Source organism: Brassica napus, chromosome A2 (genome assembly GCF_020379485.1).
Source record: "Brassica napus cultivar Da-Ae chromosome A2, Da-Ae, whole genome shotgun sequence".
In the NCBI taxonomy this organism is placed as follows: Eukaryota; Viridiplantae; Streptophyta; class Magnoliopsida; order Brassicales; family Brassicaceae; genus Brassica; species Brassica napus.
The window spans coordinates 5660773-5687900 of NC_063435.1; the positions used below are offsets into that span (position 1 = coordinate 5660773).

The 27128-nt window shown below is 37.4% G+C and overlaps 5 protein-coding genes across 5 annotated transcripts; 1 reads left to right on the top strand and 4 right to left on the bottom strand.

The window, feature by feature from the left end:
* The first annotated feature begins 229 nt into the window (after positions 1–229).
* LOC106418525 (transcription factor MYB120-like) lies at positions 230–2807 on the top strand. Its single transcript, XM_048751450.1, has 2 exons — positions 230–1806; positions 1893–2807. The coding sequence occupies exons 1-2, from the start codon at positions 774–776 to the stop codon at positions 2120–2122; spliced, it is 1263 nt and encodes a 420-aa protein (XP_048607407.1). The 5' UTR covers positions 230–773; the 3' UTR covers positions 2123–2807.
* Positions 2808–10839: 8032 nt separating this feature from the next.
* On the bottom strand, positions 10840–14227 carry LOC106420829 (aspartokinase 3, chloroplastic-like). Its single transcript, XM_048751453.1, has 13 exons — positions 13979–14227; positions 13407–13868; positions 13199–13281; positions 13057–13097; positions 12807–12961; positions 12571–12720; positions 12396–12491; positions 12069–12305; positions 11896–11988; positions 11698–11814; positions 11466–11585; positions 11322–11384; positions 10840–11155 (listed from the first exon to the last, which is right to left on the bottom strand). The coding sequence occupies exons 2-13, from the start codon at positions 13785–13787 to the stop codon at positions 10970–10972; spliced, it is 1722 nt and encodes a 573-aa protein (XP_048607410.1). The 5' UTR covers positions 13788–13868; positions 13979–14227; the 3' UTR covers positions 10840–10969.
* Positions 14228–14630: 403 nt separating this feature from the next.
* LOC106420914 (CRS2-associated factor 2, mitochondrial-like) lies at positions 14631–16498 on the bottom strand. The gene is made up of 5 exons (XM_048751462.1): positions 15962–16498; positions 15469–15596; positions 15163–15388; positions 14970–15097; positions 14631–14893 (listed from the first exon to the last, which is right to left on the bottom strand). Exons 1-5 carry the CDS (start codon positions 16452–16454, stop codon positions 14822–14824), a joined length of 1047 nt encoding a protein of 348 aa, XP_048607419.1. The 5' UTR covers positions 16455–16498; the 3' UTR covers positions 14631–14821.
* A 608-nt stretch (positions 16499–17106) lies between these two features.
* LOC106420838 lies at positions 17107–18192 on the bottom strand. Its single transcript, XM_013861699.3, has one exon. The coding sequence runs from the start codon at positions 18190–18192 to the stop codon at positions 17188–17190; it is 1005 nt and encodes a 334-aa protein (XP_013717153.2). The 3' UTR covers positions 17107–17187.
* LOC106420899 lies at positions 17107–21100 on the bottom strand. The gene is made up of 6 exons (XM_022689206.2): positions 20680–21100; positions 20031–20171; positions 19337–19948; positions 19151–19243; positions 18852–19052; positions 17107–18765 (listed from the first exon to the last, which is right to left on the bottom strand). The coding sequence occupies exons 1-6, from the start codon at positions 21004–21006 to the stop codon at positions 18550–18552; spliced, it is 1590 nt and encodes a 529-aa protein (XP_022544927.2). The 5' UTR covers positions 21007–21100; the 3' UTR covers positions 17107–18549.
* Between the last annotated feature and the right edge of the window lie 6028 nt (positions 21101–27128).

Genomic DNA, 27128 nt, shown 5'->3' on the forward strand with positions numbered 1-27128 from the left:
GTTTTATTTAAGGAAAGAAAATATCATATCATATCATTATATCATATAGTTTGACCTACTTATGTATCTAACAACATATAAAAATCGAATGTGGACCTACTTATTTTTCAATTGAATGTAATTGACTACCTAATTGAGTGCCACCTATGCATTGGGGTCTCTTTTAATTAATACAAAATTGAGGTTACATCTTTTCAAATGTTCCTCAATTAATATATAAGGGATTTTTTTTTGATAAAAGTTACAAGAAAATAATTACAAATTCTGTTTCTTTGTTCTTTCTCTTGGGACGAATCTGGAACATAGTGAAAGCTATGGTTATGTACGGAAAGGAGCATGGAAGGACGGTGAATCGAACAATCACATATCAGAGGGAGGAGTGGCACTGAAGAAAGGGCCATGGACGGCGGCGGAAGATGAGATGCTTGCGTCTTACGTTAGGGAGAACGGTGAAGGAAATTGGAACTCCCTTCAGAAAAATACAGGCTTGACTCGTTGCGGTAAAAGTTGTCGTCTTCGTTGGGCCAATCATCTCCGACCCAATCTCAAGAAAGGTTCTTTCACTGACGATGAAGAACGTATCATTATTCAGCTTCATGCTCAGCTCGGTAACAAATGGGCTCGCATGGCCGCTCAGGTACAAACAAATAATCTCAATATTTATAAACTTGTTGTTATTATCCAAGCTATTAGAAAATATAACCTATATTTTTTTCAATTTGGTTTAATAGTTACCGGGAAGAACAGATAACGAGATCAAAAACTATTGGAATATGAGGCTGAAACGCCTTCAACGTCAAGGACTCCCTCTTTATCCTCCAGATATCATCCTTTACCATCAACTCCATAAACATAACCATTATCATGATCAACAACATCAACATAACCAAATGTATTTTCAACCACAATCTTCAGAACCAAGTACACCATCATCGTCTCCTCTTCCATCTCCAACACCAGTAAACGCAAACGCCTCATCATCTTTCACTTTCCAAACCACAAACGCATCAACCGCTAATCTCCTCCATCCTCTAAGCTCTCACACTCCAACCACACCGCCTCAATCGCCCTTTTCCTCACCTTTATCTTCCCCTCAAAACAACCAATACACCACCCTTCCTGTTTTCTCCCTCTCGTGTTCCCAAAACGTGAACTTCACTTTCCCTAGAACCCCACCTCTCCTCCAACCACCTTCATCATTTCTTGACAAACGCTACAACAATGCTAACACTTCTCTCAACTGCATCAACCGCGTTTCAACCGCACCATTTTCCCTTTTTACAAGAGAATCTTACACTTCCTTTCTCACATTACCTTACTCTTCCCCAACCGCTCAAAACGCTACTTACTATAACACTAATAACATTTACTCTTCCTCTCCTTCATTCTCTTTAAACCCTTCACCTTCTTCTTACCCTACTACATCATCTTCTTCCCCAAGCTTTCTTCACTCATATTACACTCCTAATTCTTCTTCCACCTCCTTTCATACAAATACAACTTACTCCATGAAACAAGAGCTCCCTTCAAACCAAACTCTCCAGATATGTGCCTTCAATAATGTCAACAATTTCACAGACAATGAAAAACATAACAGTACTGGTTTTCATAGAAGAAGTATTAGCTGCAGCCTCTTAGAGGATGTCCTCAAGGAGGCTGAGGCTCTAGAGGATATAAGCGTAGACCGACCTCCAAAACGGAGACAACTCACAGCTTCTCCTCCAAAAAACCACAACAACAATGGCGACTTCTTCTCGGTTAGTTTCGGACAATATGGTTCGTCTGAAAACACATGTTCCTTACAAGGTAAACTAAAACCGTTCAAAACGCTATAAATCAAGTCTAGACTTCTCTCCAGGTGGAATTTTAAATTTTTTTTGATATTAACGCAGATTTAAAATCAAAGGAAGAAGTGTCTCTTCAAATGAACACAATGCAGGAGGACGTAGCTAAGTTTTTTGACTGGGAAAGTAATAGTGGAGAGATCTTGAATGGACAATCATCTGTTGTCACTGACGACAATCTTGTTCTTGATGTTCATCAATTTGAATCACTAGCGGCAAACTACGAACAAAACAATAATAATAACTGCTCATGGGACGACTTGCATGAAATCAGATAGAAAAAGTCTGAAAAATAATCTACAGGCCAAGATCATGAACATACGAAGATTTCTTTCATGATTTCTTTTATTGTATTATATCATTAAAATTTTACTTGTATCCGTTGTACATTTTTTTCCAATCCTATTTGATCCTTTAATTTTGTGAATATGGATACGTTGATGTACTGTTCATTAAACTCTTTCATTTTTAGTGTAATGTTAAATTAAACTCCTTTAAAAAAAATAAAACTCCATTTTCTTCACTACTTTTATATTTCTTTTCTACCAAGGACATTTAAACCAATCTTTAAACCAGTGTTTTAAATTTCGGGAAACAAAAAATTATAAGAACAATTTTTTTATTAGCTTTAGAAATTAATCAAAACTTAAGCTCTCAATGTTATTCTTTTTCGATCTTATGGAACACCTTTCCATTATACCTCTATTTATATGAAATACAATATATTTTAACAACTGAAATATGAAAAACACAAACCTAACCTAAATATTTTTTTACTGTGACCACAATACCATTTTAAACTGAATAGAGAATAAGCAGAAACAAAAACATTCATCTTCCATCAGTATTTGTATAGCCACCCATACTTTTGTGATTATTGATACGTCATTTATTCTGCGTACTCTCCACCACTCCCTAGGCAGAACCGGATGTAAGTTTTTTTTTTTATCAACGAACATTCCAGGGGTTATAAATCCTTTTAATTTAATTTGGCACAATCAAACGTCTGACCCTTTGGTACAAGTAACGTGGTGCATTCAAATAAGACACCAGATTTAGTTTTGTATCACTTTGAATTTATCATTCAAATAAATTGCGATCGTGATTATTTGTATATGTAATACATATGCAACTTTGTTTGTCAGGAATGATTCTTCATATTTTTATCAATATTCGTTTCTAATGAATCTTGGTGTAATAGACTAGAAACACAATTGAAATAAAAAAAAGTACATGAGGAATTTTGTGTTTACAAACCATACGGCTAATAGATAAAAACAGTTTTACCAAGAATGTTGGTACGGCAGATGGGACACGAAGGGTTCTTCTTCAGCCACTTAATCACACAGTCTCTATGGAAAACGTGGGAACATTGTAACTCCATGCGACTCTCCGCACTAGACAATTTCGTTAAGCATACCGGACAATCCGTTTCCGCCACTTGTCTCTTCACTTGACTTGCCCAGACCTGACAAGAACTGTCCTTCTTTCCCTTGTTGCAACATCCAATCCTCATGCAACAATCCACGTTGACTTTAACGTTGACCTCGACCTTGTAGCCTCCTCCTCCTACTAGACTGTGGCGGCTGCTAATATTTACCAATTCTGTTGAGATGTAACGGACGAGACGTTCTTGAGTTTAAGGCGGGAGATGCATCTCCGACAAAACTATCATGACCTGATCATATGGATCAATAAACTGTACTCTCGGGTTGAAGTCGCATTCAAGTTCACGTACAGGGTCGGGGCGTTGAAGAGCAATTGTTTGATCCAAAAATGGTGTTTATGCTGAAATGTTTGTTGAATCAATACAATAAAAGAATCTAAAAATAAGAGATTAGATTCTTTGAGGTTTAGGAGAAATCTTAAAGAATCAAATGAGAAATGAACATCAAAAAGAATTTATAGATCAAAGATTGTATTACATGAATGATTACAAATGTAAATAAATCTAAGAATCTATAAACTCTTTGTAGAAGTGTTAGGTCTAAAAATGGGGGAAAAGAGTTCCCTTCTAATAAGGAGATAGTTCCTTATTTATAGAAGAAATATGTCTAGGGTTTCATAAAGAAGTGGGCCTAATTAAGTGTCTAATGGGCTTTGAAGGAGGATGCAAATCCACCCCCAACAGTAAGCCCTCCAAGTTCGTAGAGAGAGATGAAGTCGATCTCTATGAATTTTACGAATAGGTTTTATTAGACAATTAACTAGACACACTCATGCCTATGACGGTTTAGGCGAGTTTATTTCGAACTTGTGCCTAGTAAAAAGGCGAGTTTGCTAAACTCGTGCTTAACGAAAGACGAGTTTACTTGACTCATGCTAAGACAGAGGCAAGTTTACTGAGAACTCGTGCCTAGTGGAAGGAGAGCTTCTGTAAACTCATGCCTAGCCAAAGATGAGTTTTTGTAAACTCGTGTCTAACAATAAGCGAGTCGACCGCAAACTCGTGCCTAATAAAAAACAAGTTCAATTTAAACTTGTGCCTAAAATACACGTTTACCGAACCATTGCGACCCGAAGTCTCGTGTTGAGATCATGTGTGCCGCGCAAGTTATTGGCTTATGTGTTCGTCAGGCTATAATGATGTTGAGAAAACGTGCTGGTTTGTGTCGCTTGTACTGCTTTCGGCAAGCTCACAGCTGAGAGATCGCCATTCCAAGCATGAGAACATATGGTGGTGGCAAACGTTTGTTGGCTCTGGTTCACAAAAGCATGATCATGATTAGACCAATATAAACCACAAGACATAACCACTTTGGCATAATCAATAAACAAGCTGTGGAACTCGTTATTACTTAATACTCGCGGATTGGCACATGATGATATAGTAATTATCAACTAATTAATACCATAGGCCAATAACAGTAAAGCAGTAACATGAGTAATCTCATAAAGGTTATAGAATGCTTATCTTCGAAGTGGAGAAGAGACAAACGTCTGCTGAGATCAAACTGTTACTGAGATGATCTCATGATGAGCTTGCTGCCACGGTTGCGGCAGGCTTGGCTTGGCGAAACGTGGAGAACAAGGTGAGGTCATGTCGGCCTCAAGACGTATCGTGCTGAGAACGTTACGTCATCTTCCGTGCTTGTCCTCTCCAATTGAAACAGATAGTAGGGCTTTGTATTGCTCTCAGTTCTGAGCTCTTTTCTTTTTAGTTCAACAATGGCAGTTGACTCTGTCTCAAAAAACATGATGATCAGATCAAGGTTAACCAAAAGAAATAGCCAAACTTTGTTGTACAAATGATAAGCAAGCTAACTTGTTTTTAATTGTTCATGAGTTGCAAATGATAATAGTGATTAATCACTAAGCAATATGCTCAGATAACAAGCAACAAAGCAACAACGATAGTTATCTCATAAGGGTTGTAAACACTTATCTTTTGAGGTTGTTACTGGTTGTTGGAGATGAGATTTTTTCTTTGAAGTGGATTATCATGAGCTGATCATAAAGAGAAGCCGAGCTGGTCATGTCCTCTGTTTTCTTCTGTTCCTTTTGGAGCTTGAAGCGGTCGTCAATGAGGAACCATCTCGCGTACGGAAGGAGAGGCACGTCTGAGCTCTTCTTCCACGTCTCTTCGCAGTCCCTTGTCGCCGTTTCACCCAAATGGCTTCGTTTTAGACACCTGAGAAGAGAGGCTGAGCTTGATCGGAGAAGCCAAGCGCTGCTCGTAATCTCCTGCGGCTGAAAGTTCTCAACTTTTCTGAGATGGTGATGAGTTTTGCATATCACAGAACAAGCCAACAAAGAGAGGACTGTGACGTGATTTCGTCACTGATATAGAGACTGCTTGTGACAGGTTTAAACCAAGACGAAAGTGACGAGCTTTTCGTCTGAGAAGACCTCAACGGCGGCGAGCCTTGAGCTTGAGCTCTCAGTTCAGAATCTTCAGTCAACTCGTCAGCTTGTCGGTGACCGCAACCTCGGAGACGCCACGTTCCTCTCAACAGAACCGTTTGATAGGCTCTTCACTTCGATTGAGCTCGGCTTGATAGCGAGGAGAAGCTGAAAGATCAAGTTTTGAGCTTTAGCCGAGAACGAGTCTTGAGCTTCGACGTCGTTGATCTCTGGTCTGAGTGGATGGCGATGGATCGAGACACATACACCGGTGATTGGCTCATCATCCCGCTCTTGCCGAAATCAAACTGAATGTATCGAGCTTTGGAGGATCTTCGGTAACATCAAGCTTCAATGTTCTCTGCCGACGAGCTCTTCCAGGACGGAAAGCTCGTACCTTTGAAGTCCTGAACAAACGGCTGCACCGGCAAGGACCTGAGCTAAGGTTTTGTCATCAAACCGAGCAACAAGAATCACGTTGCCTCTGTTCGTGAACACAAGTCATCAACGCCGCAACAACAAGTGGACTCAGATGAATGGAGGTGAGACCCTGATTGCGTCACTCGTCAAAGTCGCAGCTCTCTCTCTCTCCGGCGAAGACTGAGACTTTTGGTCTTAGGTGGACGAGCTCTGTCTGATCGTGTCTCAGAACCAATCTTCACCGGCGGGTTCCAGAAGCTTCACTGGCAGAGCGAAACCGAAGCAGCACCGGCTCTTTGTCTGAGAAGGTGTCTGAGAAAGCTTCGACTTTCGCCAAACCAAAGCCATTTTCGAGATGATATCATCTCTGCTTCTCCGGGATCTAATCATGTTCGTCGTCGTCTCTCTTCTCACTCCGAGCCTTCGATCTTGGTTCAGACACACCTGAGCCGTCGATTTGGGGTGGGCTTGGAGCTTCGTCGTCGGGAACTCTCCACCGCGAACAGCTTCTTCGTGAAGAGCTGAGGATGCGACCCCGTCACTCTCCGCCGCTGGTTTTGATGATTTGGAGCCGATGGCCATTGTTCATGTACGGCTCCGTCGTCGAGATCTCGCCAGAGGGAATGACGAGGACGAGGTGATTACGTCATCTCTTGGGCTTCACTTGGGCAGATATAGGGTTTTCTCCCAAGTTCGATTTGATTCGATGATAAGATAGTTTTCCTTAGCCCCCTCCTTCTACCGCCAATTGTTTGATCCAAAAATGGTGTTTATGCTGAAATGTTTGTTGAATCAATACAATAAAAAAATCTAAAAATAAGAGATTAGATTCTTTGAGGTTTAAGAAAAATCTTAAAGAATCAAATGAGAAATGAACATCAAAAAGAATTTATAGATCAAAGATTGTATTACATGAATGATTACAAATGTAAATAAATCTAAGAATCTATAAACTCTTTGTAGAAGTGTTAGGTCTAAAAATGGGGGAAAAGAGTTCCCTTCTAATAAGGAGATAGTTCCTTATTTATAGAAGAAATATGTCTAGGGTTTCATAAAGAAGTGGGCCTAATTAAGTGTCTAATGGGCTTTGAAGGAGGATGCAAATCCACCCCCAACAGCAATCTTGAATTTGTGTCCTTCGAGATCACCGTGGCGAATCTCTAGATTTTTCTGGTAAGTTACAGTGAAGGAAAGCGAATTTGATGCGACCTGGAAAGTTTGGAGATGGATGAATTCTTTTGTTGTCTTTTTTTGGAGGATACAACCATTGATGACTCGGTCATTAATGGTCGTTGAAGTCGAGACATGTTCGTGATTGAAGCTGCTCATCGTGGTGGGTATGAACCAAAAGAAGAAGCCCTAAATATCTCTCTTGAACGTATGATCTTTAAATATTGGTTCTCTCTAGTATTTTTGTTACATGACGATATATATATTATATGCATATCGTAAAGATAAACTCATAAGGAATAGGAAGTTTATATTTTTCAATTTATCAGGATTTGCTTATGAGTAACGTCTCACTACTGCGAGAGTGCGAGGTAATGATTTTTTTTACTATATATAAGATTTTCCTTTTTAGCACAAAAATACAAATTTTCCTTCTCTTATTTAGCTGCTACCTTATCAATTTAATCTAAAACTAGATTTTGATCTGCGGTTTTAAAGCGTTGAATAACATTTTAGTTAAATTTTTTGATTTGACAGCTACTAATTTTTTGGTCTGAATTCTAATTTTTGAGTTTTGACATACTTAACCGAGAGTAATTTATTTTAATTTTTCATAGTGGTAGGCATTTGGGTTTAAGGTTTGTGTCAGTTAGGGTTATTCAGTTTTCAAGTTATTGGGATTGGGATGTTAAGCATTTTTCGCATCAGATCAATTCGGGTGATGTGTAGTTTGAGTCAGGTTTTTATTTTTTCATAAAACCGAAATGAACCAAATTAGAAATAGTTTGGGTTAATTTAAATCTATAAGAAACATTTTAAAAAAATGTATAATATATAATTGTCATCTCTAGTTATGGAGTTGGGTTGAAGATGAACTTAGTCGGGATTATAGGAAACATTTTTTAAACATTTTTAAAAAAATAGTATAATATATTTTCTCATTTCTATTTTCGAAAATGGACATCTTTTAAAATTTAGTCACGAAGACACCAAAATGTATAGTTTTCTATATTTTTTAAAAATAGAAGATGTCCGAATTGATATTGCTTGACAGCTGTGATCGATTAGAAAAAAAGAAGAAAATTTACATTAACATCACTGACCATATAAACAAGGAAGAATTTCCAGTTTTCAAGGCAAAAAAACAGAGGAACAAAGAAAGAAAAAAATCTCATGCTTTCCAGTAAGAGTATCCAAAACAAATTTATCAAATATTCAAGAGTCAATTAGGGTAAATCATTAATATCACGAAGGAAAGAGGTAATAATAAAATAAATGGACCAAAACCTTGGTGAGCAAGGCTATTGCTGAATGTTTAGGTTGAGTAGTTCGGACATCATCAATTCTCTCTGGTCTCTTTCGGCTTTTTTATAATTATTATTTTTGAGAAAATCTCTATTAGGCTTTTTGCTTAACAAGATTCATGGCTCTCTTTCTCCACCGCCTTGTGAAACCTGCGTTGGTGAGAAGATCATCCTCTGTTTCTCTTCTTATCTCTAACGGCTTCTCAACTACTTCCTTGCGGCAAACCCCTCCTTGTTCCATCATCGGCGCTAAACCTTGTCTACCACTAGAGTTTTTCTATCGCAGTGGCCTTGGAACACTCATCATTGCCAATGCAAACGTCGCCGATATGAGTTGCTTAGTTCGTCTGAAAAAGAAGGTTCCTGTGGATTTGGTGCACAATGATCCTGATGATACTATGGTGACGATCGGGGCTTCTCATGGGTGGGTAGCTAGTTTGAAGGAAGATAGAACCTGTGTCTCCAAGATGATCTAAACCCGTATGCATCGTATACAGATCCTAAACGCATCCCTCTGCCTCCTCTTGTGACTCTGCCACATTGTCAAACCAAAATCATCACCAACGTTTCAATGTCCTCATCTCTGCGAACCTAACGATAAGCTCAAGTTGCAGTGCGTTGGATTTGAAAACCTTCCTCCTAAGCTACCCACTCCCCTTATGGATTCATGCTGCATGAGCCAACACTTGGTCGAGTCAACACCCACCGGTGAGACTTTCTTGGTTAAGCAGTATAGGAAGACGGCCAAGATCGTGGAAGGTGTTGCCCAAATGAAAACACAATTTTTAATGGTGTTCAAGCTAGACGACGAAGGAAACGCGGTCTACACGCAAGACATGGGAGATCTCACCATGTTCCTCTCAATGTCTGAACCTTTCTGTGTCCCTTCTACTTCCTTTCCTGGTTTGCTTCCTAACTACGTTTACATCTTGGATTTCGACGAAACCGCAATGGTTAGTCTGGTGGATGGTTTCCCCTTAGTCGCTACAAATGGAAAAACGGATGCTCCTTACTACATTCCACCTCAAAATATATTAGACTGAGTCTAAACTACATCCTCCAGCTTCTATATCTTCATAAGTAGATTGTACTGTTTCCTGTTTTATGTATGAAATATTTATTTTAAACGTTGTGAAAATTGTTAACGGTTCGGTGGTCTGTGGCCGTGGACATTTAGCTCACATCAATTATATAATTAGAGATAAGAAATTGAATATCGACTTTTAGTATTTTAAGCTTAGAAATGGAACAATAGTTCAAAATTTTCATAACAATGCTTAAACCATGTAAAGAGTGAGTTAAACCCGAGTTTTGATGAAGGTATATTGAGTGGCTGCTAGCAAATGATTTTGTCCATAATTATATGTAAATTATCTGATTTTGTCCATAATTATATTATTTAGCTTTTGTTTATGATAAAAAATGTTGTTAAATTTATTACTAATTAAATATAATATTTTGATGAATGTAAATACTACAAATTTAAATCTACATTTTGTTTATTTAAAATACAATTTTACAAATTTAAACTACATTTTATTTATTTAAAATAAAATTTTACAAATTCATAAAATTAAAATATGAAGTAAATGAAAATTGTGTCTGCGACAACCAAACAAACAAAACTAAATCTAATTTCTGCGGCTGCGGCTGCGTCAATGTTTTGTGTCTTTGAAATGAACAACAAACTGCGGTTGCGACTGCGGCTGCGTCTGTTCGTTTGGTTATTGATCGTTTTGCAAAAGGCTGTGGCAACCAAACGAGCAGCACTATTAAATCAGTCATCTTTAGAACTGACTTCGTACATCATCAAACCAATACATTCAATATATACCAGTTTTGTGTGGTTCAATATATACAGAACTCGGACTTCAAATTTTGATATGTTACTCCTGAACTTGGGAAACACATTTTTGTGCATGGTCAACACATATATCATCGTCCCTGCAACAAATGACTATTCAATGAGCCTTGGAACGGTTTGTGGTGTTGTGGAATGGTTTGATGGCAAATTAACAAATTTTAATGCATCAAATTAACAAATTAGGAATAGAATTATATTATATGTGTGTGTCAGTGTGCTCATTATTAGGTTGTGTCTTTCACTGCTAGACAACACAACACAACACCAACATGGCAACTACAATCTCTTTTTCTAGCAGTTTTTAAAACTAGTGTTTGCTTTGATGGAACACATTTGATTGTTGCAAGATTTGTTGCCTTTGGTACAAGGATCATAACGATTCCACATACAAGAATGCAACCAAAAAAAAATTCAAATAGGAAACGCTTATTCATTTAATTACACAAGTCCCATGAAATTTCATTATATATTACATATGAAGATTATGGGAGCTTTGTTTCCTAATACCAGTTCTCATATCTTCTTCAAACTACTTGTAGATCTCGCAGGTCAGGTTGCACCAAGAGGTTTTCACGACAAGGCAGAGGTGTAGTAGCTAGACGCCCTATCTGAGGAACAGCTTTGGAGGTTCCTGTCTCGAAGAAGGCTGAATGGAGAGCCTTCACACAATGCTCTGCCTCATCATCATTCACTATCAGCGAGATGTTTACCTGATTTCACCACCAAAAGAAATACATTAAAGAAACGTCAGACAAGTGTGCATGCACTTCACCTCCATAAAGCAACCTTATTTTATTCTTTTAATCGAATTATAATCAAACGTTTTTTTATTATAATGAAACATGCAGTGAAGATAAAGTTGAAAGAGATTTTGACCTTAGATGCACCCTGAGAGATCATCTGGATATTGATTCCATTGGTTCTAAGAACTCGGAAGCCCTGTTTGTTGTTCATTATATTTAGTCACTAGTGACAAATCAAACAAACCAAAAGCTATAACAAGAGAGAGAGATAACAAACCTTCTCTAATATGAAAGATGATGATCTCTGAAAATTTCCAATGAGTGAGATAATTGATCTGTGCTGAAGCAGGTTTACCGTAGCAATCTTCTCTAGTTCCTCTACCACGTGATTAATCTCCTGTCACATCACCAATAATTATACAAAATACAAGATGCGTCCTCTTGTTTTCATTTTTTTCCATGTTTCAAGAACAAGTACTTCTCTCATCTATAACCCATATAAAGCTTGCCTGTTGAATTAACTCTTTGCTGCAGAACTTTGAAGGATCCAATGTCAAGGAAACGCTAACTTCGCTGGTTGCAACAACATCCACAGATATGCCCATCTTTTCAAATGTGGAGAGCACCTGCCAAGAAAGAAAGAGATGAATTTTTTAAAAACGTGAGCTGCAAGATAGGGAAAGTGAAAACATTGCCATCATTATTACCTTGGAAAGGAAACCATATTGACCGAGCATACGGTTGCTAGTGATGTCCAACATGGTAACATTACGTTTCAGAACGATGCTGGTCAGTACAGCCTAAGGAGAAGGAAGAGGTGGTCATGATGTATGGCTGTGATATAAATAAAATACTCATGCAATTGTTGTTTTTAACGAACCTTGCTCATGTCTCTTGATCTAGTGATGAGAGTTCCTTGTGCATTGGGATTGTAAGAGTTCTTGACCCTTACAGGAATGTTCCCTTCGCTAGCTGGCCGCATGGAAAGTGGATGCAACACTTGTGCACCAAAGTAAGCAAGTTGAGCTGCCTCATCAAATGTCAAGTGTGGAACGGGTTGAGCTCTGCGGTATATGTTTGGATCACAAGTCAAAACTCCATCCACATCTTTCCAAACCTGCCACCACAGTTAAATTCATTCTTGGTTTAACAAAATCTCATCTAAAAACAACTCAAATCTTGGTAAAACTAACGCATCAAGCTATACCTGGACCTCCCTCAAACCTAGAGCTTTCCCAATTGTTGTTGCAGTCAAATCACTACCTCCTCTCCCCAACGTAGTAACAGCACAAGATCTCCATCCCTACAGAGTAAATTTTTTTTTGTCCTTTATGTCAGAAAAGGCACAAGAGGACTTATAAAATGCTAAATTTGATTCAAACCTTTCCAAGAAAGCCTGTGACGACAGGGATTGCATGTTCCTTGGTCCAGTCACCAAGTAACCTTTTTGAGACTGCTGGGTATGTTGCCTCAAGAACATCAGCATTTGTGAAGTTATCTGTGGTTATAATCCCCATCTCAAATGCATCGTACTGCCAAAGATTAAAGACTCATAAAAGTCAGCCATGAAACAACAATCTTGAGGCATCAGATAAAAATCGAAATCTAGGTGGCTAACCTGGCGTGCTTTGTGGCCAATCTTGTTCAGGTACGCAGCAAATAGCCTAGTGGACATGCACTCTCCAAATGAAACCAAGTAGTCTCTTGTGCGTAGAGTTAACTCTTTCATCATTGCAATGCCGTTAAGAAGCTGCTCTAGTCCTTCTAGATGCTCTACAGAAAGATTAAACGACAGAAGGATTCAGATACTAAAACATATATATGTTTAAGAATTTTTTTTACAGAAAAGACAATTTTATAACACTAACTTGCAATAACTGCTGTTCCCACTCCAAGCTCATGAGCAGTCCTGGGTACGTAAGAAAATTATGATTACACATGAGAACAAAGCAAGTATTTATAAAAATAAGAACAAAAGAACCAATAAAGTGTATGTATCTTCTATGCAACCTTATATGGAGTTCCTTTATATAGCTCAGCTCTTCAATAGTGTTTATGTTGGTGACGCCGCAGCAAACAGCCTTCTCACCAGCCTAATGAAAGCCACAGAGCAAGTTTATTACAGCAAGAGACAAGGAAAAATGTGTTGTTCAAAAACAAAAAAAAAAAAAGAGAGAAGGAAAAATGTACACTAATTGATTTTTGTTTATTTTCTTACAATTAAAAGGTTATTGGTTGTCTTTCCCATTGCTGATAACACAACAACAGGCTTCTCGTCAGGGAAGCTGAGTATGAGATTGGCAACTTCTTTCATCCTTTCTGCTGATGCAACTGATGAGCCACCGAATTTCATTACACATGTCAACTTTCTCTCAGTTCTGTTTAGTTTGAAAGTCTCGGTGTCTTTTCTCTCGAGCAATTCCGCCCTTCTAGCTTCACACGTAACTCTTAGAGTTCTGTTCTTCCTACAATAGTGGTTTATGTCTCTAGTGAACACGGGAGCAAGGAGGTTCAGCCCCTTTGACCCGAACTCAATGCTTTTTGAGTTGAAGGCATGTCCTGAAGTTCTAACTCCGCACAATTGCACTGAAGCCGCCATCACTCACAACAAGTTCTGAAGAAGACGACTGTGAAGCTTACTTAGAACTCAGACACGAATGTTTTTGTTCACTGCGGCAACCTACAACGTTTCCGTGGGAAGCAAGCAAACAAAATTTAAAACGCATGATCACAAAATGCTACAACTTTCACTTAAAAGCAGGCATGCAGAGGATATTGAAAGTAGCTTACCAGTTACCAAATGATCTCTGCTGAGCGAGCCAATGAGTTTATTTAAATGTGTATAACCAATCGAACGATCATTCGACTTTCACAAATATTATATTTTGCACTTTATTGCATATGATATGAATCTGCTTAATGATTCACACTTTAGGTTAAGTAGCATATATATATACAAGTCATTTTAAACTCCAAAGTGTGTTTATTGGAGAACGTGACGAAAACACTTGATGTTACTGAGCCCTTAGGAGGTTGAGGAGGTGCAGCAAAATATAGTTTAATCGAAAAAAACGTGGCTACCTACTCATAGACAATATCTTAATATTAATTAGCAACAGAGAGAATTTTACATATACCAGTATATGCATACTGCCTAACACGTGGCATCATATGTATCGTTAATAATTCAACATTGAGTGGATGCTTATGTCACACGCAATGGACCATATGAAAACTCTCAAAGAGATGCTGATCGTTCAAAGTGCAAGAAATGTATTAATAAAACCTGAAGGGGTAAAGCTGACTCTATTATATTTGCATAAAGCCACCAAGAAAAGTGAAACAAGTATATATTAACATTTTAGCAAGTAGATATTAATTGCTTTCAACTCTTGCAACACTTCAGGAGATATTTTAAGCAAAGAAAAAACATTTCGGGAGATACACTTCCGATGCTGTGCTCATTCTTCTAATTGATATAAGTTAAAAGGCACAAAACTGTTGTTACAAGGAAAAAATATATTCAGATCACATGAACACTGTTTCAGGATCAAATTTTCACAGTTGGATTTGTTCAGGTCACATTATTATAGTTTCTGGATCAAAGTTTCACAGAGTAGCATCCTCTTCATCTCAATTCTTCTTCCCTTTCCAGAGTATAATCTGCTGATCTTTGAACAAAATAGGAACACAGGGAACCAAATCCTGCAGTTTTAACCACACCATCAAAACCAGTCTTACAGAAAAGAATCTCAACAAACAACACAAGCAAAACCCATACCTTTAGCTTCACACCGATTCGTTTGCAATCACTCATCCCAACATGAGTGCAATCTAGTCTCGCAACCTCTTCTGTTTCAAACTCCTCCCTCACTCTTCCCACCACATTAACATAGACACCGTTCCGAGCTAAAATCAACACATAACGTCAATAACAAATTACTGATTCTGGCGTAAAAATATGTACTACTTACTAAGTTTCATAAGAGCAGGAGCGTGAAGCCCACGGTTCCTCATCTCTTTGGTCTCTTCAAACGTTAAGCCATCTGCAACATTCTTTACAAGTTTTGGATATATTGGTGGGTAAGGCTTCCATAACATGAGTGGTATGGTGGGACGATTCTTCGGATCATAGTTCCTTCCCCGGTACAAAACTAGGATGTTTATGTTCCTGTATACAATCTTTCCACCTGATTTTTCCTGTCAAACACACAAACTACTAGTAAGATCATGCAGACAACAAATAGAGTTTTGTTATTGAGAATTTTATTAAGAGAGACCTCGAGGTGGTGACAAATGTTGTCCATGTCAAGAGTAGGTACTCCCAAGCATTTAATCCTCACTGCCTCGGCTTTCTTCCAGTGGTTATGAATGTCATCTATCATATTGTGTGTGACTCCTCCTTTCCCTAACAACATCATAACAACAACATGAAGAAGAACCTTAACTCATTGCTTCTCGAACTTTGAAGGTGTGTTCCCTAGTGTTCAGAGTGGGATCAGTCTCAAATTTGATCATGAGAGACCTTAAGAATGGAGGAGTAATCAGACAAGTCTACATAATGATCATGAAAGATCCCAAGACCTTAACTTGCAATGACTTACAAAAGCAGAGTCTTTAAAGAAAGAAACTACATTCAAAGCTTAAAGCTTTAGTTAGAAGAAGAGTGTAAAGACTCTTACTTTGCAATGATTTTATAAAAACCAAAGTCGTTACATAACGAAACTACATTCAAAGTTTAAAGCTTTAAGCGAGAGGTGAAGAGGGCAATACCGAGATTGATCTGGCGTGAACAGTCACTGTGACGGTACCGTTCAACGAGTTCAGCCACTTCCTCCTCCGTCAACGCCTCACCGAGAATCTTCTCTCTCTCCTCCGCCCATTGCCTCTGAGCATCACTCTCCTGAGAAGCCGGAGCGCAAGTCCCCGTCCAGTTCCGGTCCAACCGACCCGGTCCGAACGGAGAGAACCGTTTCGGTTCACGGAACCCAATTGGTTTGATTGCAGGGTTGGTTTCTGAATAGGAGTATCTAAAATCGAAAGGGAGGTCTGAAGTCGCCGGCGCCGTCGGGTTAACTATTGGCTCCGGCGACTGATCCTTTTGGGTTTTCTTCGTCTTCTTCTTCGGTTTTGGAGGTTTGGAGAGAGGGGAGAATGGTGGGTCATAGTATTCTGTAGATAGGAATCGAGCTCGGAGATTAGAGAGGAACAAAAACGAATCTTTTGCCTCTTTCGCTAGAGTTAAGCTTCTACGAGTTGAAAGCATTCGGACAAGACACTCTGAACTCTTTGGTAAGCGCTTCTTGTCAATGTTGTTTTTTTTTTATTTGGAAGCGAACAAAAGTTTTACCGAATAAGACCTGTAATTTTCTAGTTTGCGCATTTTGGCCCCAGAGTTATTGTTTTGCTAATCATACCCCCAATTCTTGTATTTTATTTTCTGTCAAACCTTTCTAGCAAGATTTGTTTCCATATTTACTCCAATAAATTTGTGAATATCCAAAACATCAAAAACTTGGTCGGCAAGATGCCAAGAAGTCAGAAGAATTCATTGGCGATACTATCAAAGATCCTTGATGATGCAGTTGCAAGGTGAGAGCACTAAGCATGAAGACATCAAGGCTGTTCGTTTGGTTGCCGCTGGTACCGGCGGCAGCGGCAGCGTCAACATTCTGCGTCAACTCTTGTTCGTTTCGTTGACGCAAGAAGCTGCGTCTGACGCCGCGTCCGAACGCCGTGTTCTGCGGCTGACGCCGATAAAACCTGCGGTCGCGATATAGTATGCGGCAGCGTCTGCGAAACGAACAACAACTGTCTTCATTGACGCTGACGCCGAAACCTGCGACAACCAAACTAACAGGACTATCAAGAAACTAGTTTATGCACTGGGAACAAGCTTTAAAAGAAAAGAGTCTGTGGATGTTAAAGAAAAAACATTCCAGAAATTAGAAGAGTTAATCAAAGGAACTGAAAACAATTTAACAATATCATATTGGCTTTCAGAGATTTTTTCCAAAGTTCTCATCTTTACATCTTCTTTGATCTCCAACCATGGATTCAAAAACATCCAACATATTATCCAAACCTTCAGTATCTTCCCCCATCTCCTTCATCGCGTGTACAATACTCTCTATCGTCGACAAACACCCCTCTCTCGGCTGCCTCCTTACTTCTCTGTACAAACTCGCTCCTTCGATTTCCAGCTTCACATGGCTACTCAAAAGCTTCAGCCACGGGTTCTCAACGTACATTCTCCTCGCCTTGGACCACGTCCCATCGAGAACGATCAGATTCCTTACCTTTAAATCTCTCTCTTTAAGATCGTTGATCATCACAGATCCTTCGCTAGGGAACAACAGTGCTGACCCAGGAGGAACCTCCAGCTCAAACTCTTCCTTCCCTTCCGAGAACTTTGTCACCACAAACCCTTTTGCCAACACATCCATGGCTGCAGGAGAAGCCAATATTCCATCGAAACTAGCATCTTCCAGCAAAGACGTGGAGACATTGCTGATGACACCTCGTTTCTTCATAGAGATTCTCATCAAATTGTCTTCACAAGAACCTCTCTTGTCAGCTAATTGTTGATAAAGCTTCAAACTTTCATTATCCACATTGTCACTACCTAACATTGAGGTATCAACAAGCTCCAAGGAGGCTCCTTTAACTCTTATCAAGAACTCTGCCTCGTCATGGACATCGCAAACGGTGGTGACAGTAACGTTCTTAAGCCCTAACCTAGCGATTCGAGTTGAGTTAAGAGCGTGTTTTCTCTCGAGGCTGTGCTGAAGGATAGTAACACTCACCTGGTTATCCAGAGGCGGAGATCGGATACGGTTGCAGAGGCAGAGCTGCGTGGGTTTAGCGCAAGAAGGGCAAGTGGGTCGCTTTGACTGCTGCGACTCCATTTTTGAAACCCTCAAGCCCTGACACCGTATGCTATCGGCGAAGTTACTTCGAGACAGTATCAGGTGAGTCCGGGCCACGACATGGCCCATCATCATCTGTCCTAATGAATCGAAAGTTCCAACCTTTGCTACTACTACAGTAGTAAGGAGGAAGATGAGATTGAAACCAAACTAAACCGACCTAAACCGGCCTAAACCAAGAGAAATGTTCAAAAGATCAATCTTTAAACCAAGAGATATATGTTCAAGAGATCAATCTTTTCATTCCTACTTTTTGTGTCTCATAATAATTCAAACAATTACATAACCTGTAGTATCAGAGTATGCTACAGACCTGAGTTATATATTTACAAACAGATAAAACTAAAAGTTGTGTTAACAGCTTTCACCGTGGTATTACATTAAACTTGTGTCCTAACAAACAGACAAACAGTTGAGAGTTTCAATTGGTTTCTAGCAGTTATCTGGTCTGTTGTACTTTGGAGGCAGAGATGGACATTGCTCATTCATATGGGTGTATGGTTCCATAGTGTTGTAACCAGGAAGTTGCATTCTGTACTTGCCAAGTATCTGACAGTACGGAAGCTTCACACTGTCATTGTCATTGCACCATTTAGGAAGTCTACTTGCGTTTGTCTCGAAGAAGTTGAGCATGTAAGCATCTTTGATCTGCAAAATTTGAAATTAACAGATTTTAAGAGAACACGAGTTGCGGGTGGTGAGGAGAACAGAGACTTTTGTATTGGTTATTTTACCGTGAACTCTGTGACTTGAACAGAATCAGCCAATGAGCCGAATAGGCCACCTTCTTTGTACATTTCGAGGATGAAAGCAATGCATGAGGTCGATTTACCATCGCTGTATACCCAATCGTCTTGTTCAGGTATTGCCAGTAATTTGTCAAAAGAAGACCCGCGCTTCTCTACTTCCACCAGTACATCAGAAAGATCAAGACCCTGCAATGTTAGTTAGAACATGTTAGAGAATGATAGAAAGAATGACAAGGAACAAAGTCAAAGTATAGAAGCAGCTATAATGCATATATGGATGATACCTTTGTTCCGAGTCGCTTGTTCAAGGCTTCATTCCACATATTAGCAGCATAATCAGGTTGCATTTTGCTCCAAACAGTCATGAAAGACGCAACCTGAAAGAGAGAGAAAGAAAAAGCTCCTAATTAGAAAGAGTACTCGTTCACAAGGACAAAGTTGTGAACTGAGAAATGAAAAGAAAAACCTACAAGATGAGAATCGAGAGGAGGCGGGTAGTTCTCAGTAACAGTATCGATCCAGCTAAAAATCAAGTTATGATAACCATATGGTTTACCCTCCATGCTCCGAGCATACTCCCACGCAGCAGTGACGTTGAACTTAGCACGAACATCGGGATGCAAAGGTAGCAATGCGATCTGAGGATTCGCGTCATCCTTTGTTAGTTCAAATTCCCACCATTCCTCCCATGGTAAGATCGCTATCACATCTTCTCCCTTCTCGTTTTCATTCCCAGACTCACCAACCCACAGTTTCCCTTCGGAGTCTCTCAAGCAGACAGCGGAATGACCAGCGTACGCCCCGCTCACCCATTTCTCAAGAGTCTCGAAACCACCCCACCGTCCACGGATCTTCGAAATAGCTAACATATCACCAGACTGGATTTGATCAGTTGTAACGTTTGTGACCCACGGTTCAGGACGAGCTTCGAACTTAGCTCCCATATGCTTCTCAAGAAACGCGAGGTTAGAGCTCTCCCCCCAACCAGTATTAGTAAAGAGAGGAAAAACATCCCATAACGCTTGAAGCGTTCCTAACATCCCCGCGTGCATAAGGAATATCGAAACTCCCTTATTCTTAACCTGATACACACCCCAAAAAAACGCATCAAAACAAACTCATCCTAAACTGAGAAACCAAAAGACATAGCAACAACCATCTTACATATTCGTACTCGGCTAGTCCATCCCACTCCGGGAACTCCACAGTGTGCGCTCGTGAGATGAAGTACCAAGTCCACGTCACGCGGTATGGAGTTGCAAAGACATAGAGATCCATGCAAGTCCAACTATGCGCTTTATCCGCCTTCACAAACACAAACACAAAACAAAAAAAAAACTTAGGAATAATCCACTACAAACAGTTTCACATCAACTACAAAAGCAAGAAACAACAAAGCTCACAGATTCTTTAAAAATGGAGTCTTTACCTACTAAACTCAGCAAGTACTCAACTTTCATTAAAATTGATTAAACCCAAAACTAAAAAGCGTATTCTAAGGACTACCCACAAGAGAAGAAGGTTAAATACAACTTCATCAACAGTGTGCCCTAGCAATTGAATCGAATCAGAAACTTCCAATAGTCAAAATTGAAGAGTACCCATACACAATCAACTCCCATAAACACTCAATCACGATCGTAGTGCACGAAATCTACTTGAATTTGAGTTCTATTTGCACCTGAATGTGAAGCGTGCCCTAGCAATTGAATTGAAATCAGAAACTTCCAATAGTCAAAATTGAAGAGAACCCATACACAATTAACACCCATAGACACTCAATCACGATTCGAATTTGAGTTTTGATTCGCACCTGAATGTGAAGCGTGCCTCCACCAAACTCGCTGCCGGACTTGTTATGAAACTCCAAATAAGCCGTGTTCTCGTAGAAACAAGCGCCTTTCCACTTGACGTCATCGTTCCCTGGGCTCGCTGTTCCGATGAAAGTGGGGAGCAGATCGGCGGCGCCGTAGAGGGAATTGAGAATCGGCCACGAGACTTGCTTGGGAAGGAGTGGAAGGAGGTCGAGAGGGTGAAACGGGGATTTCAGTGATTCGGCGGTTGAGACAGTTAGAATCAGAACGGCTATGGAGAACAGAGAGGGAAGCGTGAAAGACGATGAGGAAGATGAAGACGCCATGTCCGTTTTTTTTTTTTGCGTTCGTCGTCTCTCCACGATGTATTTTAGTTCCTATATTTTCCCTCGAAAATGTACTTTATCTATATTCTATATTATTAGTTATATATATATATATATATATATATATATATATATGTTGCTTGCAAAATGCTCTGATGTTTAATGTTTCCACGTAACATCTTTTTTTTATAGTCAAAATACCAATAGATAACATTAAAAATGTCCTTATTAAAAATATAGCACACAAAAGGAAAAATGATTAAAATATGTTTTATTATAGAATAAAATGATAATTATACTTTTATTATATATATAATTAAATAAACATTTTTAAATAGAAATTTTGTTGCTGAAATATTCGAAAATTTCCCTATATTTTTTTTTTCATTTTGTTTCAAACAATTTTCCTTAAAAAGTTTATGAAAACTACTCTAAATATTTATGATATCTTTACTGAATTTGAGTTTAGAAAAATCTTCATGAATGTATTTAAATGACATCTTCTTAAATCCGAGTTTATGAAGTCATTTCTGAATAAGTATAATATCTTCTTAAAATTTAGAGAAAATACTGATAAATTTTTTAATATTTTAAAAAACTTTAAGAAGATATTAATAAATATCTTCACAAAATTTAGAATTTTTTTCATAAATATGTATTTAGGAAAACTTTAATGAATATATATTTATGAACACTCTACTAAATTTGAATTAAATCCATATCTAATAAGATATTCTTAAATACGTATAACATTTTTCTACTTTTATAGAAGACCTTCATGAATTTTATATCTAAATTTTATAAAAATATTATACATATTTAAAAACTTTTTGCAAAATTTTGAAATATGTTATATATTAAATAGTATTTTTAATATGCATATAAATGAAATTCGAGAAGAAGACATAAATATTTAGGAAGAAGTTCTTAAATATACATACAAGTTGCATTCATAAAGTCTATTTACACATTTATTAAGGCATTTATGAACTCCTATTGAAAATGTGTTTTTACTAGTGTTAAACATGAATAATGAACAATGATACCAACAATGTTGTAATGATGAAAAAAAATTTAAATCGTGTGGTCTTCTGGGCTTTTGTTATATGGACCTGTTGTTTCGGTTTTTGTATGTTTGAACTGAGCATTTTCTGCAGCCGTTTAACGTGTTGTGAGAAAGTTCTTTCTTGTCTCTCTTCTCCACAGTTTTCTTTGGTCGGGAAGGAGAGGTGATCCCGCCTCCACCATATCTCGCTTATATCTACTTCTTCTTCCGTTTATCTATCTCATGGTGTTTATGTTTATGTTGTTGTCGCTCTCAAATAAATGTGGAGTTTCGGTGTGTTATCGGATCTCAATCTTGCCGTAAGAGTCAGAGATATGATTCGGGTCTTTAGATTCGGCTGGTTTGGAGGGAGGGGCTAACGCGGGTGTTTTGAAGTTCGTGTCAAATATGACGGTAACCTTACTTGGCTTAGTCCATATGCGATTTCCAGTCTGGGTTTGCGCAGTCTCAAGCGGATGTAACTTAGGTGGTCTTCTTCGACCCAAGTTCTTGTTGCAGTAACAGCTACGATTTGGTATGCGGTGGCTTGCTTCCTATTAGTATAAACAGTTTGGTTATTCTTGCTTTTAATAGAATATCTTTTATCAGAAAAAAAACTTATGATAAGTCAGCGTTTTAACGATTTTTCAAACTTGTCAAAGACGAAAACTTTTAAATATGACAGGTGGCACAATTTGATCCCAAAGAGTAATCGATAGTGGGGACAAATAATGTTTAATCATCACCATAACTGGATTTTTTTTGTTCCATTGCTGTGCCAATAGAACATGCTAAAGCTCTTTGTTCCCACCCTTGACCAAAGAAATCCATGAAGAAGCATCATCGTTCACACCAAGAAATTTGTCAGCTCAACAACACGTAGAACTCTGTTAACCCAATGATATGTTGGTTATTTGGGGTTGTAACCCGTAAAATTGTGAATTATATACTTGGATAATGATTGAATCGTCATGCTTTTCTTAAAGAGTATTTCGATCATATTCTAAACTTTTGGGTTACACGAAATCCCTTTGTAGGATAAGACAATCAAAATCTCATTCTTGTTCTAGGCTAAGATACAAGAACAACAAATAAAGCTTTAGTGCTTATATGTGTTTCTTCGAAGATCTTTGATGATCTTCGAACAATGAATCTTTCTTTCTCTCTCTCTTACTAACTATTAGTTTTTGATCTTCAATCTTGTTTTACAAGTTGTGATTCAAGTTATAATTTTCCATTGCCCACTACTCCTTATATAGAGTACTAAGGGTTGCAATAGTTAACACCAATAGTTACAATGGTTAGTGAAGAGTTACAACCATTAATACCAATAGTTACATTAGTTAGACAATAGTCACAATGGTTCATCACCAGAGGCTTTAATCACCAATGGTTACAATGGTTTATCATCAAAGGTTGCAGCCATTTACCACTAATAGTTACAATCACAAACAGTTGCATTTGTTCACCTAAACAATTGCAATGCTTCACTTTAATGGTTGCAAGGATACATTTAAATATCCATAAATTCTCCCCTATTTAAGTGTAATCATAGATTCATTAAATAATTAATACATATATCAAACTCATGCATAAATGAAAATGTTCGAAGAATTGAATTTTCATTTTAGTATAATACACATTCCAAATGCCCGAAAATCAGGATGTCCTACGGATTGAATCCCTAAACCCATTTTGAGCACATGATGATAATACACATGTGTTTCCACACTACTCTAAGTGTTTACCCAACACTATTATAAGCCATGTGTCCCAATCCATTCATGAATGAATACAAAGCCAAGTCCCAGCTTATTGAAGCGGCATCACTTCACACTCATATAGGTAAATACTTTCAGTCATGCACCTGCAAATGCAATTTTTTAAAGTATTTATTAAGAATAAAATTTCAACCTAGCTCTTTTTTTGCAGGTCCAAACACATACTTTGGGATGATTTAAAAATGTGCTTCAATTTATAAGTGTAGGCTTTCCACATTGAATTCAGCCTCTAACGTCGTATCAGATGGGAATTGGGTATCCCACCATTAAAGATTTCAAATGGACTTTAAACTCAACCCTAACAAACTTAATAACCAAGTCTCTAGCTAATCATTTCATCAAATGATATGCTTCATTTCTTTCAGACAGAATAAACCCTTATGGTATTCACCTTGTGAGTGATCAGCTCACATATTACGCTATATCAAATGCCATGTGTCGCGACTTACCATTATATACTTAATTATAAACTTTAACCAAGACTTTTTTACTAACATAGATAGAAACTGATGATACTATTTCGGCCACAACGGAATCTCGTAAAATAAATTCTTTAGCCAATACGCCTATTTACCCGCATATGCTAATATTACGAATTCCTATTCTATAGTCAAATTTTTCATGCAATTTTGCTTCTTGGAAGCCCATGAAATTGCACCTCCCCAAGCAAAAATACTCAACCACTTATAGAAAAATAATCTTCTATATTGATAATCAAACTTGCATCAAAATATCCTTCTACATTCAAAGGAAATCTGACATATAACAAACCATAATTTATGGTTTCATTCAAATACTCGAGTTGTGATATTTCTTGTCATGCATAAGACACAAACTTCACACTCTCATTCCATGGGAGTTCTTATTCGAGAACAATCTTACAATTGAACTTATTAATAACTTTCTCAATATAATGAGATTGTGTATAATATAGTTCTTTACTTGTATGTGTGATTCAAATTTCAATAATCACATCAACCTCCCCCATGTCTTTCACTACAAAGCTTGATGACCAATAATGCTTTTGTAAGCTCTACTTGTCTATGGCTAGTGCCAAAGATCAATATGTCATCACATATAACCAAATGATTGTTCCATTACTGAATTCATCAATTTGTTATATAAACACTTATCCTAATGGTTTAACTCTAACCGCTTGATAAAACAATCTCATCAAACATTTGATGTTACTGTTTAGGTGCTTTTTTTAGCTCATTCAAATAAACAAATACATTTTATATTTATTACAAGGTAGAATAAGACCTTTAGGTGGCTTTATATACACAATTCTTTCTAAGCCATCGATCCATACCCATGGATCATAGTCCATAGCACCGACCATGAACAATAAGTTTTCCACTCATGATGGCTCAGCCTTGACCACAAGTCATTTGTATCCTTTCAGTAACATTATGTATGCACTCTTACGGTAACCTGATATTTGCACCCTTTCGGTGACATTATATTCCCACCCTTCCGGTGATGTTTCATTCACCCCTTTTCCGTGATGGTACATTCACACTTTTTCAGTCCCAAACTGTTCCCACCCTTTTGGTCCCGAGCTGTTCGTACCCTTTCGGTTGCGATCCCGTACCTCCCGATCCGTTCGTACCCTTTCGATCACGACGCCTTGCATCCCTAGGATCACGTCACGTTGCATCCCTAGGATCACGTCACGTTCACACCCCTTGGGCTATGATACGTTCGTACCCCTTGGATCGCGACATGTTCGTACTTCCTGGATCACGACACGTTCGTACCTCTTGGATAACAAAACACTCACATCCTTTAGGTCACGATACACTCGCATCCTTTGGATCACGATGCACTCGCATCCCTTGGATTACAACGCACTCCCATCCCTTGGATTACGATATGATCGCACCTCTTCGAAAGTCTACTCTCTCAAGCATTTACAACTTTCCAAACTTTGATTTTATCTCTCGCACAAAATCATAAGTTATAGTTCACAACGAAAATACTCTTTAAGATTGTTGGTTATTTGGGGTTGTAACCCGTAAAATTGTGAATTATATACTTGGATAATGATTGAATCACAATGCTTTTCTTAAAGAATATTTCGACCCTATTCCAAACCTTTGGGTTACAAGAAATCCCTTTGTAGGATAAGACAATCAAAGTCTCATTCTTGTTCTAGGCTAAGATACAAAAACAACAAATAAAGCTTTAGTGTTTATATGTGTTTCTTCGAAGATCTTTGATGATCTTCAAACAATGAATTTTTCTTTCTTTCTCTCTTACTAAATACTAGGTTAAGACCCGCGCATTGCGCGGGATGAATATTATTTATAAATTATTTTTAAGTATTACATATTTTTTTCATAATAATATATATTGAATAATTAAAAATTTAGTAACTATTACGTATATAATTAAATTGGTACAACTACTTAAATAAATTTTATTTATCCATACAAACACTTTTTCTATTTTATATGTTATAAAATTAAGTTTAAATGATATTAACATAGATATATAGTACATTTTTAATAGTAACATCTGTTAAAAAATATTTTATACTCATATTATTTTTGATCGTTTGTATTTCTTTATAACAAAAATTTTAAATCAATGATAACAATAAAAACTTTATAGGATGTTTAATAGTTTTAATAATTTATAATTTTAAAAACATTCAATACAAAGTTTAAAATCTAAATATTAAGTTGTCAATAATTGTTCAAAATGTTTATCAAAAAATTTCAAATCAAATTCGAAATTAAAATACTTATGTATTTTATATGGAATATAATTTATTTTAAAAAAAATATTAATATGCGTATATATAATATTTATTAAATGAGACTTCCTACTTATGTAATTTCATAATCATTTGTATCTTGTTATAACATAAATTTTAAACCATAGATCACAAAAATTTCAGTATGAGATTTTTAACAACTTTAGTCATTTATATTCGTTTTTTAAAATTCAAACTATAACATATATGAAAAAATCTAAATTTTCATTATATAGTTAATATGGTTGTTTAATTTATTTTAAAATGAATTAAAAATGATAAAGAATAGACTGATTTTTATCAAATCTTTATTATTTAAAATCATTAATTGTCATATATACTTTAGCCACATTAGGTAATTCCGTGATTTTTATTTAAGGAAACAATGAAGAACATTTATGATTAATTTATGGTTAGTTTAATAAAAAGCTTATTATATATTTATATGGACCAACATATTTTTCTAAGGATTCTAAGAATGATTGTGGTGATGACATGTGGCTACAAAAATATGTTGTAATGCTTCTCTTTTAAT